The sequence below is a fragment of the Cynoglossus semilaevis genome, unplaced genomic scaffold (assembly GCF_000523025.1).
Source record: "Cynoglossus semilaevis isolate Cse_v1.0 unplaced genomic scaffold, Cse_v1.0 scaffold476, whole genome shotgun sequence".
Lineage (NCBI taxonomy): Eukaryota > Metazoa > Chordata > Actinopteri > Pleuronectiformes > Cynoglossidae > Cynoglossus > Cynoglossus semilaevis.
Genome location: NW_007585116.1, coordinates 148307 through 160789, shown reverse-complemented (window position 1 = coordinate 160789; position 12483 = coordinate 148307). Strand labels below are relative to the sequence as shown.

At 38.6% G+C, this 12483-nt stretch overlaps 2 protein-coding genes across 2 annotated transcripts in view; both read left to right on the top strand.

Annotated features, from left to right (window-relative positions):
- The first annotated feature begins 3260 nt into the window (after positions 1-3260).
- LOC103398584 (uncharacterized) lies at positions 3261-12098 on the top strand. The gene is made up of 13 exons (XM_025053673.1): positions 3261-3408; positions 5856-5957; positions 7410-7489; positions 7605-7656; positions 8387-8545; positions 9399-9563; positions 9637-9789; positions 10454-10597; positions 10689-10859; positions 11112-11147; positions 11369-11398; positions 11546-11578; positions 12013-12098. Exons 3-13 carry the CDS (start codon positions 7412-7414, stop codon positions 12096-12098), a joined length of 1107 nt encoding a protein of 368 aa, XP_024909441.1. The 5' UTR covers positions 3261-3408; positions 5856-5957; positions 7410-7411.
- Positions 12099-12158: 60 nt separating this feature from the next.
- Positions 12159-12483, top strand: part of LOC103398603 (adhesion G protein-coupled receptor F5-like) — a 25106-nt gene continuing 24781 nt past the window's right edge. Inside the window, exons 1-2 of the mRNA XM_025053672.1 lie at positions 12159-12209; positions 12359-12409. Coding sequence (XP_024909440.1) covers positions 12203-12209; positions 12359-12409 — 58 coding nt within the window. The 5' untranslated portion in view covers positions 12159-12202. The remainder of the gene's footprint in view (positions 12210-12358; positions 12410-12483) is intronic.

Genomic DNA, 12483 nt, shown 5'->3' with positions numbered 1-12483 from the left:
ACTGTTTTTTGTTTGTCACAGATAGTTCTGTTACGTAAGGGCTGCCTGTAGAGTCAACACTTTGAATGTGTAAGTCAACCTAAATGTCTTTATAGCACAACATTTTCAAATACTCAAGGAAGGACTCTAGTGAACAAAAACAAACAAAAAAACCAAATACTCAAGGAAGGACTCTAGTGAAAAAAAAAGAAAAAAAAACAATAACAATGTGATCTGTAAGTGTTTTAAACAATGGCCTTTCTGTGGGGAGTTGTTTTCTTTATCCCTCTCGACTGTGTGTAGGGTAATTGGACCTTGTTTTGCCACAGAAACCTGCACCTTCAACGGAAAAAGAAACCCGTGACACTAAATCCGATTGTCTGTGAATGGTATAAATGTTTTTGTTTTTTCATTCTGGCGTTTCGTCTGTTATTCCCCTAGACCTGCTTCGAGTTAGTTTGTGAACTACTTGTGCGGTGTTTGTACGACGGCATTGCTGGATGGGTAACACACCCAGGTGCAGTGTATACCTGCTCCATTCTTCTTCACAGTCACTCAAACACGTCAATTCCTTCTCGGCAAAAACACTTTACATTTTACTGCAGCTCAACACGAAAATCAAGATTTTTCATTTTTCGATTTTTTTTTTTTAGCTCTGCAGCGAATATGTGGCGCTAATAGACCTCGAAAGATCCTCAGGCAAAATAGCTTAAAATGCAGGGCAAAGATTTAGCCTCGGGGTCGTGCTCTTTAGCTAGGATATAATGGGGAGCTCAGTGACCAACCTATCCTAATTGAAACGCAATGCAATAAATAATAATACAAATGATAATATTATAGTTTGGTAGTCACGTTTTTTTTTTCCCATTCTATTATTTATCTTTGCTACTAAGTACGCTATTTGACTTACTGTGACTGTTGTCATTCTTTCAAAGTTTACTTTTGCTTAAACTCCTTTTGTATATAGTCCTTAGGTACATAAGGACCTGTCTTGAAGCTTTCAGACTAAGCTGTCATGGTGTTTTGAAAAACCTGCAAATCAGGCGGTTAAAGCCCTGAAATATGTGTAAATGATAGACTCAAAGCTCACCTGAGGGCATTTTTACTAACACGGAGTTGAACATTTAACACCTGAGGGGGAACCATGACCTTGTTTGAGTTTCCTGGAGAGAGAACTCAGGACGGCATTGTAGGCGAATGAGAGATATGTCTTAACCCGCCTCCGTTGACACAGACGGCTTCCTTCATAGGTTCTGATCCAGTGTATGATGAGAATTAAAGAGGAGAACACTGGACAAACCATGTCATTTCTAAACACCGTTGCTTGCTTGACCTGAAACTAAAAATGTAAACTGACATCAACTTCAGGATTTTCTCAGAAAGGTGGAGCCTTGCCTGTGTTTGCACACAAACAAATGACCCCCGTCATTGCAACGGTTTTCGGCTGCACCACGCTGAGTTTTAATCCAAGTTTCCTTAAAAGTTTAAATGAATCATCTCGGACATTTGAGGCCAACCACACGTCTCTCTTTTTCTTCCTTGTCTGTGTCTTTGTTGGTGATTGTGGGACAATCATTTTATTAACGTTAATCCATCGCTGAAACGACTGTGGCTCAAACCGCCGGGATCGTTTTTCAGTGATAAAGTGGACGGCAAGCACAGTACCTGCACAACAATGTCACGGTCGGAACATGATCTGTTGTTACGTGTTCAGACACTAATGACAAGGCTCCACTTTTCCCAAAAGCATTCGTGCTAAGAGCACATCCAGTTTGGCAGCATGTTTCTGACCATAACAATGCGTTCAATTTCAACGCCGTGGGCAAATACATGCAGGGGCTGCGTCCTTTAAAGAAAAAAAAAAAATCATGGTTTATTTCCTGGAATACCAGCAATTATTTTATAGTATCTTGTTACACTCTTGTATTGCTGTGCCCTGGCAGCAGCCACCTTTAATTTCTTCTGGTATCTTCTGTCGTTGTTTCATATGAATGCGACCTTAAACACAGGGAAAGACGAGAAGGCTAGTTTTTTTTCCCCATGACTATGACCACAGGCCACCTAATTCATTACTTATGACAAAGTTAAGGAACTATTTCCTTTTTCCCACGCATGTGGCGTTAGATGAATTCGGCTTTGGCCAGCCCCCTACTGTCTACAGGTGGTACTGCTGCGATTTGCTTTGACTGAACTATCAATTGGTAGTAATGGCGTATCCCATTATTGGTAAAATACTTATCTTTAATGTTTTAAAACTTGACCAATAGGCTGCTACGAAATACAAGTCACAGGACTGACTCACCAGACCATGGACCTTATGGAGTTGTGTAACTACACGATCACTGTTTGAAAAAAATGACAGATTCAAAGTCACAAAAAATATAAACAAAGTCTCTGCGATTTACGCTGAGGATATGCAGATCGCTGATCCCCTATTACAAATTGCAAAGGTGATAAAACTTTGAAACGGTTAATGCTAATTGTGGCGAGTGGCTGTGGTTAGCAGTTTTCAGCTTGTATGCTAACGGCCGTTAGCGTAGGGGTACGATGTCAGGAGGGTCAGAATACTAGGGGGGAAAACAAAATACATTTTTGTACTGATTAAAAATGAACACATTATTTGAACTTGACATTGTCTCGCATACCTTATTTTTGGTACCTGAATTTCGGTTAGATCTGAAATAGGCTACGACTTTATTAGCATCAAATGCTGCAGTCGTACAGGAAAATTAGATGCTCTATTTTTCTTTCCTTCTCTGTCTTCCTCACTGCGATTAAACAAATTGTATTTGTGAAATTGATCTTGAATTAGCTTTTGTTACAGATCTCTCGCTCTCACCCCGTCTCTCTCACCCCGACTCTCTCACCCCGTCTCTCTTGCCATAAGCATTCCTAAAATACAACAATTAGAATAAACAATGGAGCGTGTGTTTTCTCTGCATTTGCACGGCCAAATATGACGTTGCCGGTGCACAGACGTCTGTTCTTCTCTTTATTTATCAAGACACTGAATGCAGCTTTCTATGTACCAAACACTCAAGTTCCTCGACGTATCATATTACGCACTATGAAGTACATTTGAAATTCCTTCTTCTTTTTTACAAGAAAGTCCAAATAACACTTTCCTGCAAAATCTATGAATGACATTTAACTTCCCTTCAGACTATTGTGTGGTTCAAAGACAAAGGTTTGGAGACAAAAGCCTAACATTACCTGACATGGAAGCTGGAAATGCTCAAACCTGTTGGGCCACAGCAGGCACCTTACTGTATTTCAGGAAGTTCTTTTTGTGCAGAGCTCTTAGTCTGTGTAGGTCACATACGAGGTTGACAGTGTCCCATGTTCATACTGAGACTATTTGTCTTTTCCAGTGTGCTGTTTGGTTACTCAACATTTGACGCTTGGAAGCGAGAGGATAAAAGAACTCAGGTAAGAGAATTTGTTTTTAATAATGAGTCAGTTTTGTGTATTGCATTGTTGGTGAATCTGGTAAAGCTAATCACAGGACTTTTTTGCTGTAAACTTAATGAAGGGATTTATCTCCGTGCGTCACACCCCATACTTCAAACTGTGAATATTTGCTGTTTGCCTCAGTGATACTAAAGCAGGTGAATGATGTTATCAGTCAATGGCAAGGAAAAAAAAAACCTTGATATTATCTCATTAGCTTATTAGCATAGATTATGATAATTATGAAATGTTTCAAATATCAGTTGTTTCGGATTTAAACTACAGGATTTACCCTGTTATTAAAAAAAAATCCTATTTTTACATCTGATTAGCATGACGTATATTTCTTATGTGTCTTTTCAGACACATAATAGCAAACCATGCATTCAAAGCTGATATAGCTACAACATCTGGAGTCACCGTACTGTAAGACACGGTAAAAACAAACACTGATTTGAACAGCTGTGAATCAGTTCATTTATCCGACGATGCTAATCGTTGCTGTTTTGCTGGTGGTGGATTTATTTGTCGAATTCTTGAGCTCCACACTAGTGACTGTGATTGTCCAATTTTCTTGGGTTTTGCGTTTTTCGGGGGGGGGGGGGGGGGGGGTTCAAAGTTATACAACGTGGGCCTCCCCCAGAGGATTAATTGTCCCCCCTTGGGGTGCACACATTGAAAGCCCCCTGCTGTAAGGTATGGGCAGATGTTGTCCTTTACAGGAGTATATGTTACTTTTAAGGTTCAGTTCTATGGCTTCTTCTGACTGCATTCCGTGCCCACTTATGTTACTGAAGTTAGCCTGTGAAGCACTAGCCGTGTATATTTGTTGACTTTTCTCAAGATCCTTGTTCTGAAGAATCAGCGTAACTGCTGTTCATTCAAATTTTCTTGCTCCTTTTCAATAGACAGGATTACAGAGTATTTGTTGTGTTTTTTTTTGTCTTTTATCTTCAGTGCTTTCTTAAGCCTTTCTGGATTATTGACACGATACATGTACTGCTCTCTTTTTCACACGCAATGCTTACCTACAACTTTCCTCTTTTTGTTTGAAATTGTTTAGGCAACTCTCTTTCNTGTGTGTCCTTTATTTTTAATACAGCACTTTCCACTACTACATTTTTCTGTCAGCAACTGTGTTAGCATTTGTGCTAACACCGTTTGCAAACTTCACTGAAGCGTGACTCATTCTAGTCATCCACATCCCCCTGTGGGTAATGGTCAACTATGTGTGGCAGTTTCGTTCTTTTAATCCTTTGCACGTTTTGAGCCCATTTAGCTGAAACCACAGTACTTTACTTTATATTGAGCCAGGATGAAAAGAGCCACTTGTGTTTGTTTTGGTTTTTTTTGTTTTTTTATTTTATGTGAAACCATTACCTTGTTGTTTAATTGCTGTAAAGAGACTTTGCTTAAGAAAAGACACACGCGCACTGTGACTGTATGTACATAACTGCATCCTTAATGGATTTTATTAGGTTTAACAGGTGAAAAACACAAGTGCGTAAGTTACGAACGAGGCACTGTCCTAACACTAACCCATCAGTACTGTACTGTCAAATTAGTCACTTTAATAACCACAGCGACATTGTCAACTTTCCTTTTGTATTTATAATTATGACGCTATTACAAATGTGTTACTACCTAGGTATGTTTTATTTTGGCAGCTACATTAAAGTGAGCACATTTTTGAAATGCCTGGAGGAACTTTTGAAAGAACTGAGTTGATGGAGAACAAGTAAACACATCCATGGTAAAATAATTTCTAAAAACATCGTGAAGGAGTCTCGCAACATTTTTGCGCTAATTGTAGCATAACTAGCATAGCTTAACATAACTTTTTTTTTTTAAATAATTGTATCACTTACTCATGCCCTGCAAACATCCTTTATTTTAAAGGATGTTGGAGGGCAAAACGTTCACGGTAATCATCTGAGTGAAAGCTCATTCAAAGGATGTTTTTCCTCATAAAAACATCCTGTGATTACTGAAGCGGTGTACGAGTCAGCTCTGCAGCTTAAAATATTTCGAACACATGACAGCAGTGCCTTTGTGAAGCCGTGCATTGGTGAGTCAGCTGGCAGCTTCCCTTGCTCTAATAATGTTGAACAACCTGGTGGCGCTGATCATTGTCACTAAATCTAATAGCTATTAATTCTGTCTCTGTCTGCATCATTCGTCAGGTTCAACTGAAAATTAGTTTGTGCCAAGGAAAACAGACACTCCTTTTCTTAAAGCATGCGCTCTATTCAAAGTGTGGGAAAGAGCTTCATGCATTTTTGACTTTCGAACTTTCGGACGTCACTTCGGGACAGCGGTCATGTGGGAGAGACCGAAATAGCTTCTAGAGTAATACGAAAAAATGTTGTGTGAAATAAATACCTCTTATGTATGAACTGATATAATTCTTTTTCCGCACATCGCAGGTCTCAGGCTGATGAGACAGGCAGCATGGGATTTTAGAGACTTACTGTCAACATTATGGGACCTTCCCTGTATAATACAGTAAAGAGGACCAGCCATTGAAGGTATGTATTCTGAAAAACAACACAAGTGGAAGGGTGGTATACAGTGATCCCTCTCCTATCGCGGTAGTTGCGACCGATTGCGAAATGGGAAAATCAGCATGAGGAACGGAAGAGCATGCTCAATTCGCCAACAGTACACCGAGTACGCATGGTGTTAGCCAACAGTATGCTGTGTACGATATCGTCTACCGGCGCTCAATCGCAAATGCGCTTATCTCAATTTCAAAACGAGACTACTAATTTTTAAAGCCAAAAAAAAAAAAAGAAAAAAGATCTGCGATGTACTGAGGGGTGCGAAAGGAGAACCGTGATATAGAGAGGGAACACTGTACACTGTAGAGACAAACAGCCATACAGTCAGGGTCATCACTATGGTCACTATAGGACAGGGGTCAACAAACCTTTTTGAAAGTGAGAGCTACGTCAAGGGTAATTAGTAATACGAAGAGCTACTCGTTTGATTTGACTTTCTGAACAATGTAATAATAGTACGTTCTGGGAACAACAATGGTAGACACTCTTCTAACCATCGTCATTGCACCCATTTAAAAATCAAACTGTAAGTGTAACTGCTTCAAAAAGCGCAGGAACAGTACAACTGTTGACCCTCTTGTTGACTAGTTTTAGTTTTAGAACACACCCCGCAGGTTCCTTAGGTGTTGCCGGGCACTACGTTGGTAACCCCGATATAGAATTTCTGTTCAACCTACTTCCCTATAAAGCATGTTTTTGGGGCTTTGGGAGGGAACTCCTACTTCCCTATAAAGCATGTTTTTGGAGCTTTGGGAGGGAACTAGTACATATTTAAAAAAAAAAAAAACTGTAAAAAAAAAAAAACCAAAAAAACTTGAAAAAGTAAAGCTAAAAACGAAGAAAAAAAAAAAAAAAAACTTAAAAAAGTAAAGCTAAAAACGAAAGCCTGAGAAACACTAATGTCACAGACTCCCGGACTGAAATTCCGAAAAAAGGGAAGTGGGAATCGGAGTGAGAATATTGACCAGGCTTTTATGTGTTCTCACTTCTGTGTGTAAGTGTGTGTGTGTGGTTTCAGAAATGTATTTCAGTGCAGGTTTTATTGCTACTTCCTTGTACATACAATTAGGTTATGGCTGACTAATTAACAAATAGTCTTATTAGGAACAGGTTGCCTCCTTTGTATACAGTGTTGTAAAGGGCAGAGCTGCTGAGGCGTATCACTGATAATACATGTAGTAGTTGTTGTGGTAGCCAAGTATTTTTAAGTGGATCTGGCTCCGGCTGCCTTCTCCACCGTGAACATTATCATAAATTTATATTCAGTCGTGTGGTGATTTATACCATGGGCGATAAATAAAGAGGTGTAACCGATGCAAATGTGCCGTCTGTGACCACGGGTTGTAAAACAATGCAGTACGCGCAAGCTGGATCACGATACAAGTAATGATCTTTATTTTCCTCTCTCTTCGAAAAAAGGAATGGCCAGAGCTAGGAATGTCCTGAGCGTCTGTGCCCTTCTCTTCACTCTCGTTGTTTTCCAAACACTGGTTTCACCGGTAAGTCTGCTGTATTTACACAACTTTAACAAAGCGCTGCCCTTGTGCTTTGACGCAGAAGATAAAAGCGGGAAACCCTGATGGTGAGTCTGGTGTCCTTCTTTTGTGGTTACAGGAACTTGAAGAAGACGAACCTTTTCTACCTCAATCCAGACAGAAGAGAAGTGGTACGTCCAGTGAAGCTTTAGCCTCTTTCAACATACTATATCTACTGCACCGGCGTTCCTTGACTGCGTTGTATACATACTGTACTCATATACTGTACATAAGTACCTAGGTCACTCACCTACCCTCACATATAAGTACCTATGTCACTCACCTACCCTCACATAGCGGTAACATCATAATGTAGGACATAAACATCGGAAGATTTTTACTTACGCCTGGGAGCTCTAATGCAGGGCAAAATGTTCCACAAAAAAAAAAAACACAATTAAAAGAAACCAAAATGTAGCATATAAATGAAGCTGTCTTCAGCGTATAGCGCCACGTGACAATATATTTGTCCGCTCCACTCACATGCTAACTACTGTGCGGAATTTGTTCTTACGAAGTACGTATCTTTTTTCGCCCCTAATCTTTACCAAACTCCTTACATAATTATGGGTGGGAATTGATAAGAGTTGATCTTTCAGGATTTAATCTGGCAAATATTCCCGCGAAAGGGAATAAGACGTAGATAAAGGATGAATGGAATTGAATCCCAGTTTGTCAATATTACTTATTGATTCTCTACTGTATATATTAAAATGGGACGGCCAGATTGGGAACTGCTATGAATCTCTGAATTTCTCACCTACAACATACAACGAACAACCTACATGCATGTGCCTTTCTTTCAGTGTTTTTTTTTTTTTTTTTTTTAATTTCTCCACGTGTCGTTGTATGTTCCTACAGAACCGCTTTCTCCTTTGGAGTATGACGTGGTGGTGGAGCTGAATTTGACGGATGTCGGTGCAGTACAACACCTGAGGACCCTGTTCAGCAGCAACAGCAGCAGCTTGAACCTAACTTTGACTCCACTCATATTTGTGTCAGACATTCACATGACCACAGGTAAGAATTGAATAAAAAAACTGAATTGAACAGCTGGTTAAAACCGCCGGAATGTAATTTTTTTTTTTTTTTTTTTTGCATATTCCTGTCAAAAATATACTTGTGAATTATTTTGTGATTTAAAATAATCAGATTAAATTTTTTTTTTTTTTGAAAATGATACTAAAACTACTTTATTTGGGAACTTATGTGAGGCTAAGTGAAGATGATAAATATACTGCCGCACCACTAAATGAATAGGACTGGGCATGGATTTAGACCAGGTGTGTCAAACATATGGCCCGTGGGCCAAAACCAGCCCAATAGGAGGTTCAATATGCACTGCTTGTTGAATGTTGAAAGTGACAAAATGTGACAAAACACTTTCATGTTAGTGATGTTTTGTCGAATATTTCATTAATTATGAAGATTTTCTAATTTACTTCTACTTATGTGCGTGAAAACAAAGGGGAAAACATGTTATTTATAGTTAATTATGTTATGATTGTACTGATCTGGCCCACTTGACATCTAATCAGGCTGTAAGTGGCCCCTGAACCATGGCGCGTTTGAGGTTCCTCTGTAAACAAACAATAACGGAAATATTGTTAGTTAGTGAAGTGGAATTTAGTCTGTTATCTGCGGCAGAAATACTTTAAGGCTATTATGTAACCAGTGGCTCTCATTCCAACTACTTGTTTCCGCAGGAATGAGGAACTAAAAAACATTTAGTTACTTATCAACACCTCTGACATGTTAAATACTGTGATTTGTATAACAGGACTATGCCAGGTTTGAATATTTCATCAAAACTGTCCTGGTGTCTATTTTTAAAGATTTTAAAGTGTTCTTTTTATCTGTTTTTTGTTATTAGTGTGTTACCCAAATGGCACCAGCTACCAGTGTAGATGTGAGGATCAATACGTTTGGTCCTACAACAACTGCGTCACATATGGCGCCTGTGATGAGATTACAGACGGCGCGTGCACGTGTATCAGTGACCTCCCTTCCAATGGGCAGTATTGTCAACCAAAGACAGGTACTGGACAAAAATATGGTCCAACTTTATCAATTGTACGGCGTCATCATGTTGTTTTCTTGTTTGCTAACAGTCGAGCAGACGTACGAGTACATAGTCGAAGTGGAGATTAGCGCCAGCAACATTGAACTGTTGGAACAAATCCGGCAAGCTTTGACAAACATGGTTTTCCCCGTGGAGCTGAACGACATGATCAACATCACACAAATTGAAGTTATATTCGTTGGTAAGAATTGCTTTTTTTTTTTTTTCACATTCTGTCACTGTGATAGTGGTTTTCAAAGTGGGAGAAGCTGGGTGGACCTCAGACAATTAGAGGAAAAAATCGAATTATTATTTGTATTTCTTCATTTTATTTTGTTTTATAACCATTTGTCATGTAGAATAGCAGTAGTTGTTGGATTGTTTAATTTCCGATGGTTTTGAACGCACCTCGAGTGACAGCTTCGGTATGTTGAGGATGTCATTTTTTGTATTTCAAGCTGCGCTGGTCCTCAAGCTAGCCCGTGGCTAGCTAGCTAGCTGGCGCAAAATGGACAGGTTTTTGAAAAGAAATTGACCGACAGTTTATTAGTAAGTTTATAATTCAGTGGGGATATATAGTACTGAAAACAAACTCGTTAATAAATTTATTATGATAAACCAATGAAATATTTTTTTAGAATAGTGATTAAAACGTGAGAAAATTCGTGCTAAAAGTTTATGTTAGTGTACACATACTTTCTAGAATTCTCTGTGCGTTTGGGCCAGAAGCTAATGCTGTTTGGGGGGTCTTGGCATGGAAATAAAATAATGTGTGTACTGTAGGGTCTTTTATCCCTGGGCCGTGACCTATGTTGGGCAAACTGTGCACATTTGTGAATAAAACTTTATCCCCTTGTTTTCAACAGTGCCTGAAATTATCTACGAATATGAGGTTTTCATTGAGGTGAACACGACAGACGCAGATGAGCTGAAAAACATCCTGAATGGTCTGACCTTCCCGGTTCAAATCAGCCCACACATCAACGTCTCAGACCTCAACATAACAACAGGCATTAACCTTTACTCAAGATTAACAAAGTACAACCAGACAGTAATTAGCATGACAGGCATGAATTGACCGTGTGTTGCGTTTGTTATCAGTCTGCATCCAGGACGATGCTGGAATCCAGTGTCGCTGTGAAGAAGACTACATCTGGCCCTGTGACACCTGTGCTGTGTTTGAACCCTGTGACCACGAACCCGACAACACCTGCAGCTGCATCAGAGCTAATTCCACAGATGGACAATACTGTCAGTCAAAACAGGGTCAAAGTGAGTTGAGTCTATATGGACAGTCAGCATATAAAATGATCAAGAACCTATTTAGAATGTATCAATTAATTATTGATTTTAAAAAAAGAGAAAAGAATGAAAGGTATGTTCCGGTTGCTTCAGTTTGAAAAATATCTTTGACAATGCTGCCATCTGCTGTTTCATAGTTATATTTCAGTGAACCTGTTTTGGTCAGGCACAAGTTATCATGTTTTGAAATGCAAAATTTGACTTTGGTTCTCTGTTCTACAGATTTAACAGCGTGTTTTCCCACAACTCCAATACCAAGTAAGTCACGTGGTCTTGTACTCTTACTAAAGGCTGAAAAAAATCAAATATGGTCTACTATGCTATAAACATTATATGATTTGTTCACCCATTTTAAAAGATCTATAATTTGGTTATTTATTTACCAGTCTAAAGCTATGAACAAATACAGTATAAGGCCCATTAGCCTCCAAAACTAGTTTTTGAATTAAGATTTCAATCACATAATTTCAACATTACAGCAACAACGACAGTGGAAACGTCTGTAGCGTGTAAGTGCCTTCATTTGTCTGTAAACCTTCCGAATTAAAAGCAAATATGGTTCAAATGTCATGATAAACCTTCCGAATTAAAAGCAAATATGATTCAGTCATGAAAAAAATTGCTTTTGACTTTGACCGATCTGAATTCCTCCTCAGCTTCAACCTCATTGGACACGACAGACACAACAAGTGAGTATTTTTCCTTTAGAACCTTAAATTTAAAATGGCTTTTAAAGCCACTGTTGATAATCCTTCAACATCGCTGAATCTCAAAAAACAAAGATCACTAAGTATTTCATACTTCGTCACTTTTAAATATTTGTAGTTATTATTGCTAGTTACTAATAGTACTCAATCATTACTTCAATGTGATGATGATGGAAAATCATGTTACACTGATCTAAATTTAATTTAAATTTGTGGGAAACATGATGCGAGACGACCCAAAAAAAATCTCTTGCGGCCCACCTGAGGGTTGTGACCCAGTTTTGGGGAAACAATGATCTATCTGACCCGGCCTCCCTGTTCAATTTTGGAACAATTGTGGCCCGTGAGTCAAAAAGTTTTGACGCCTGGCATAAACGCTATAAAAATAAAAAATATATGTTTTTTTTATTATTCAGCATCCACAACTTTAGCACCAAGTGTGACTGGTACGTACTTAAATATCCTTCATTTTTTAAATGATCTGTCATTTACAAAATGCTGAACATTGAGTCTCTATTAAAATGTTTTTGTTTTCAAAAAAAATCTCTTGCGAACATTTTTACTGAGTCAGATAATGACATCACAACAGCCACTGGATCACCTTCAATGACCGGTACGCATTTTTAACAAAGTAGTTTAAGAGTAGTTTAACAGCCTCAGAATATTTTTGGTTAAACAAAAACTAAGCATAATGAATATTAGAGACAATTTATTGATGACTGAAATGTACGGTTCTGAAATGTAATGTATCGGTTCCCTCAGGTTCGACAGATTTTACCACATTTACCCTCTCATCAACCACAGCTGAAACTGGTGAGTACTTTCAAATGACCACAAAGCATTTGTTTTAAAAAGAAAAATTACATTTAAACAATTAAACATACATA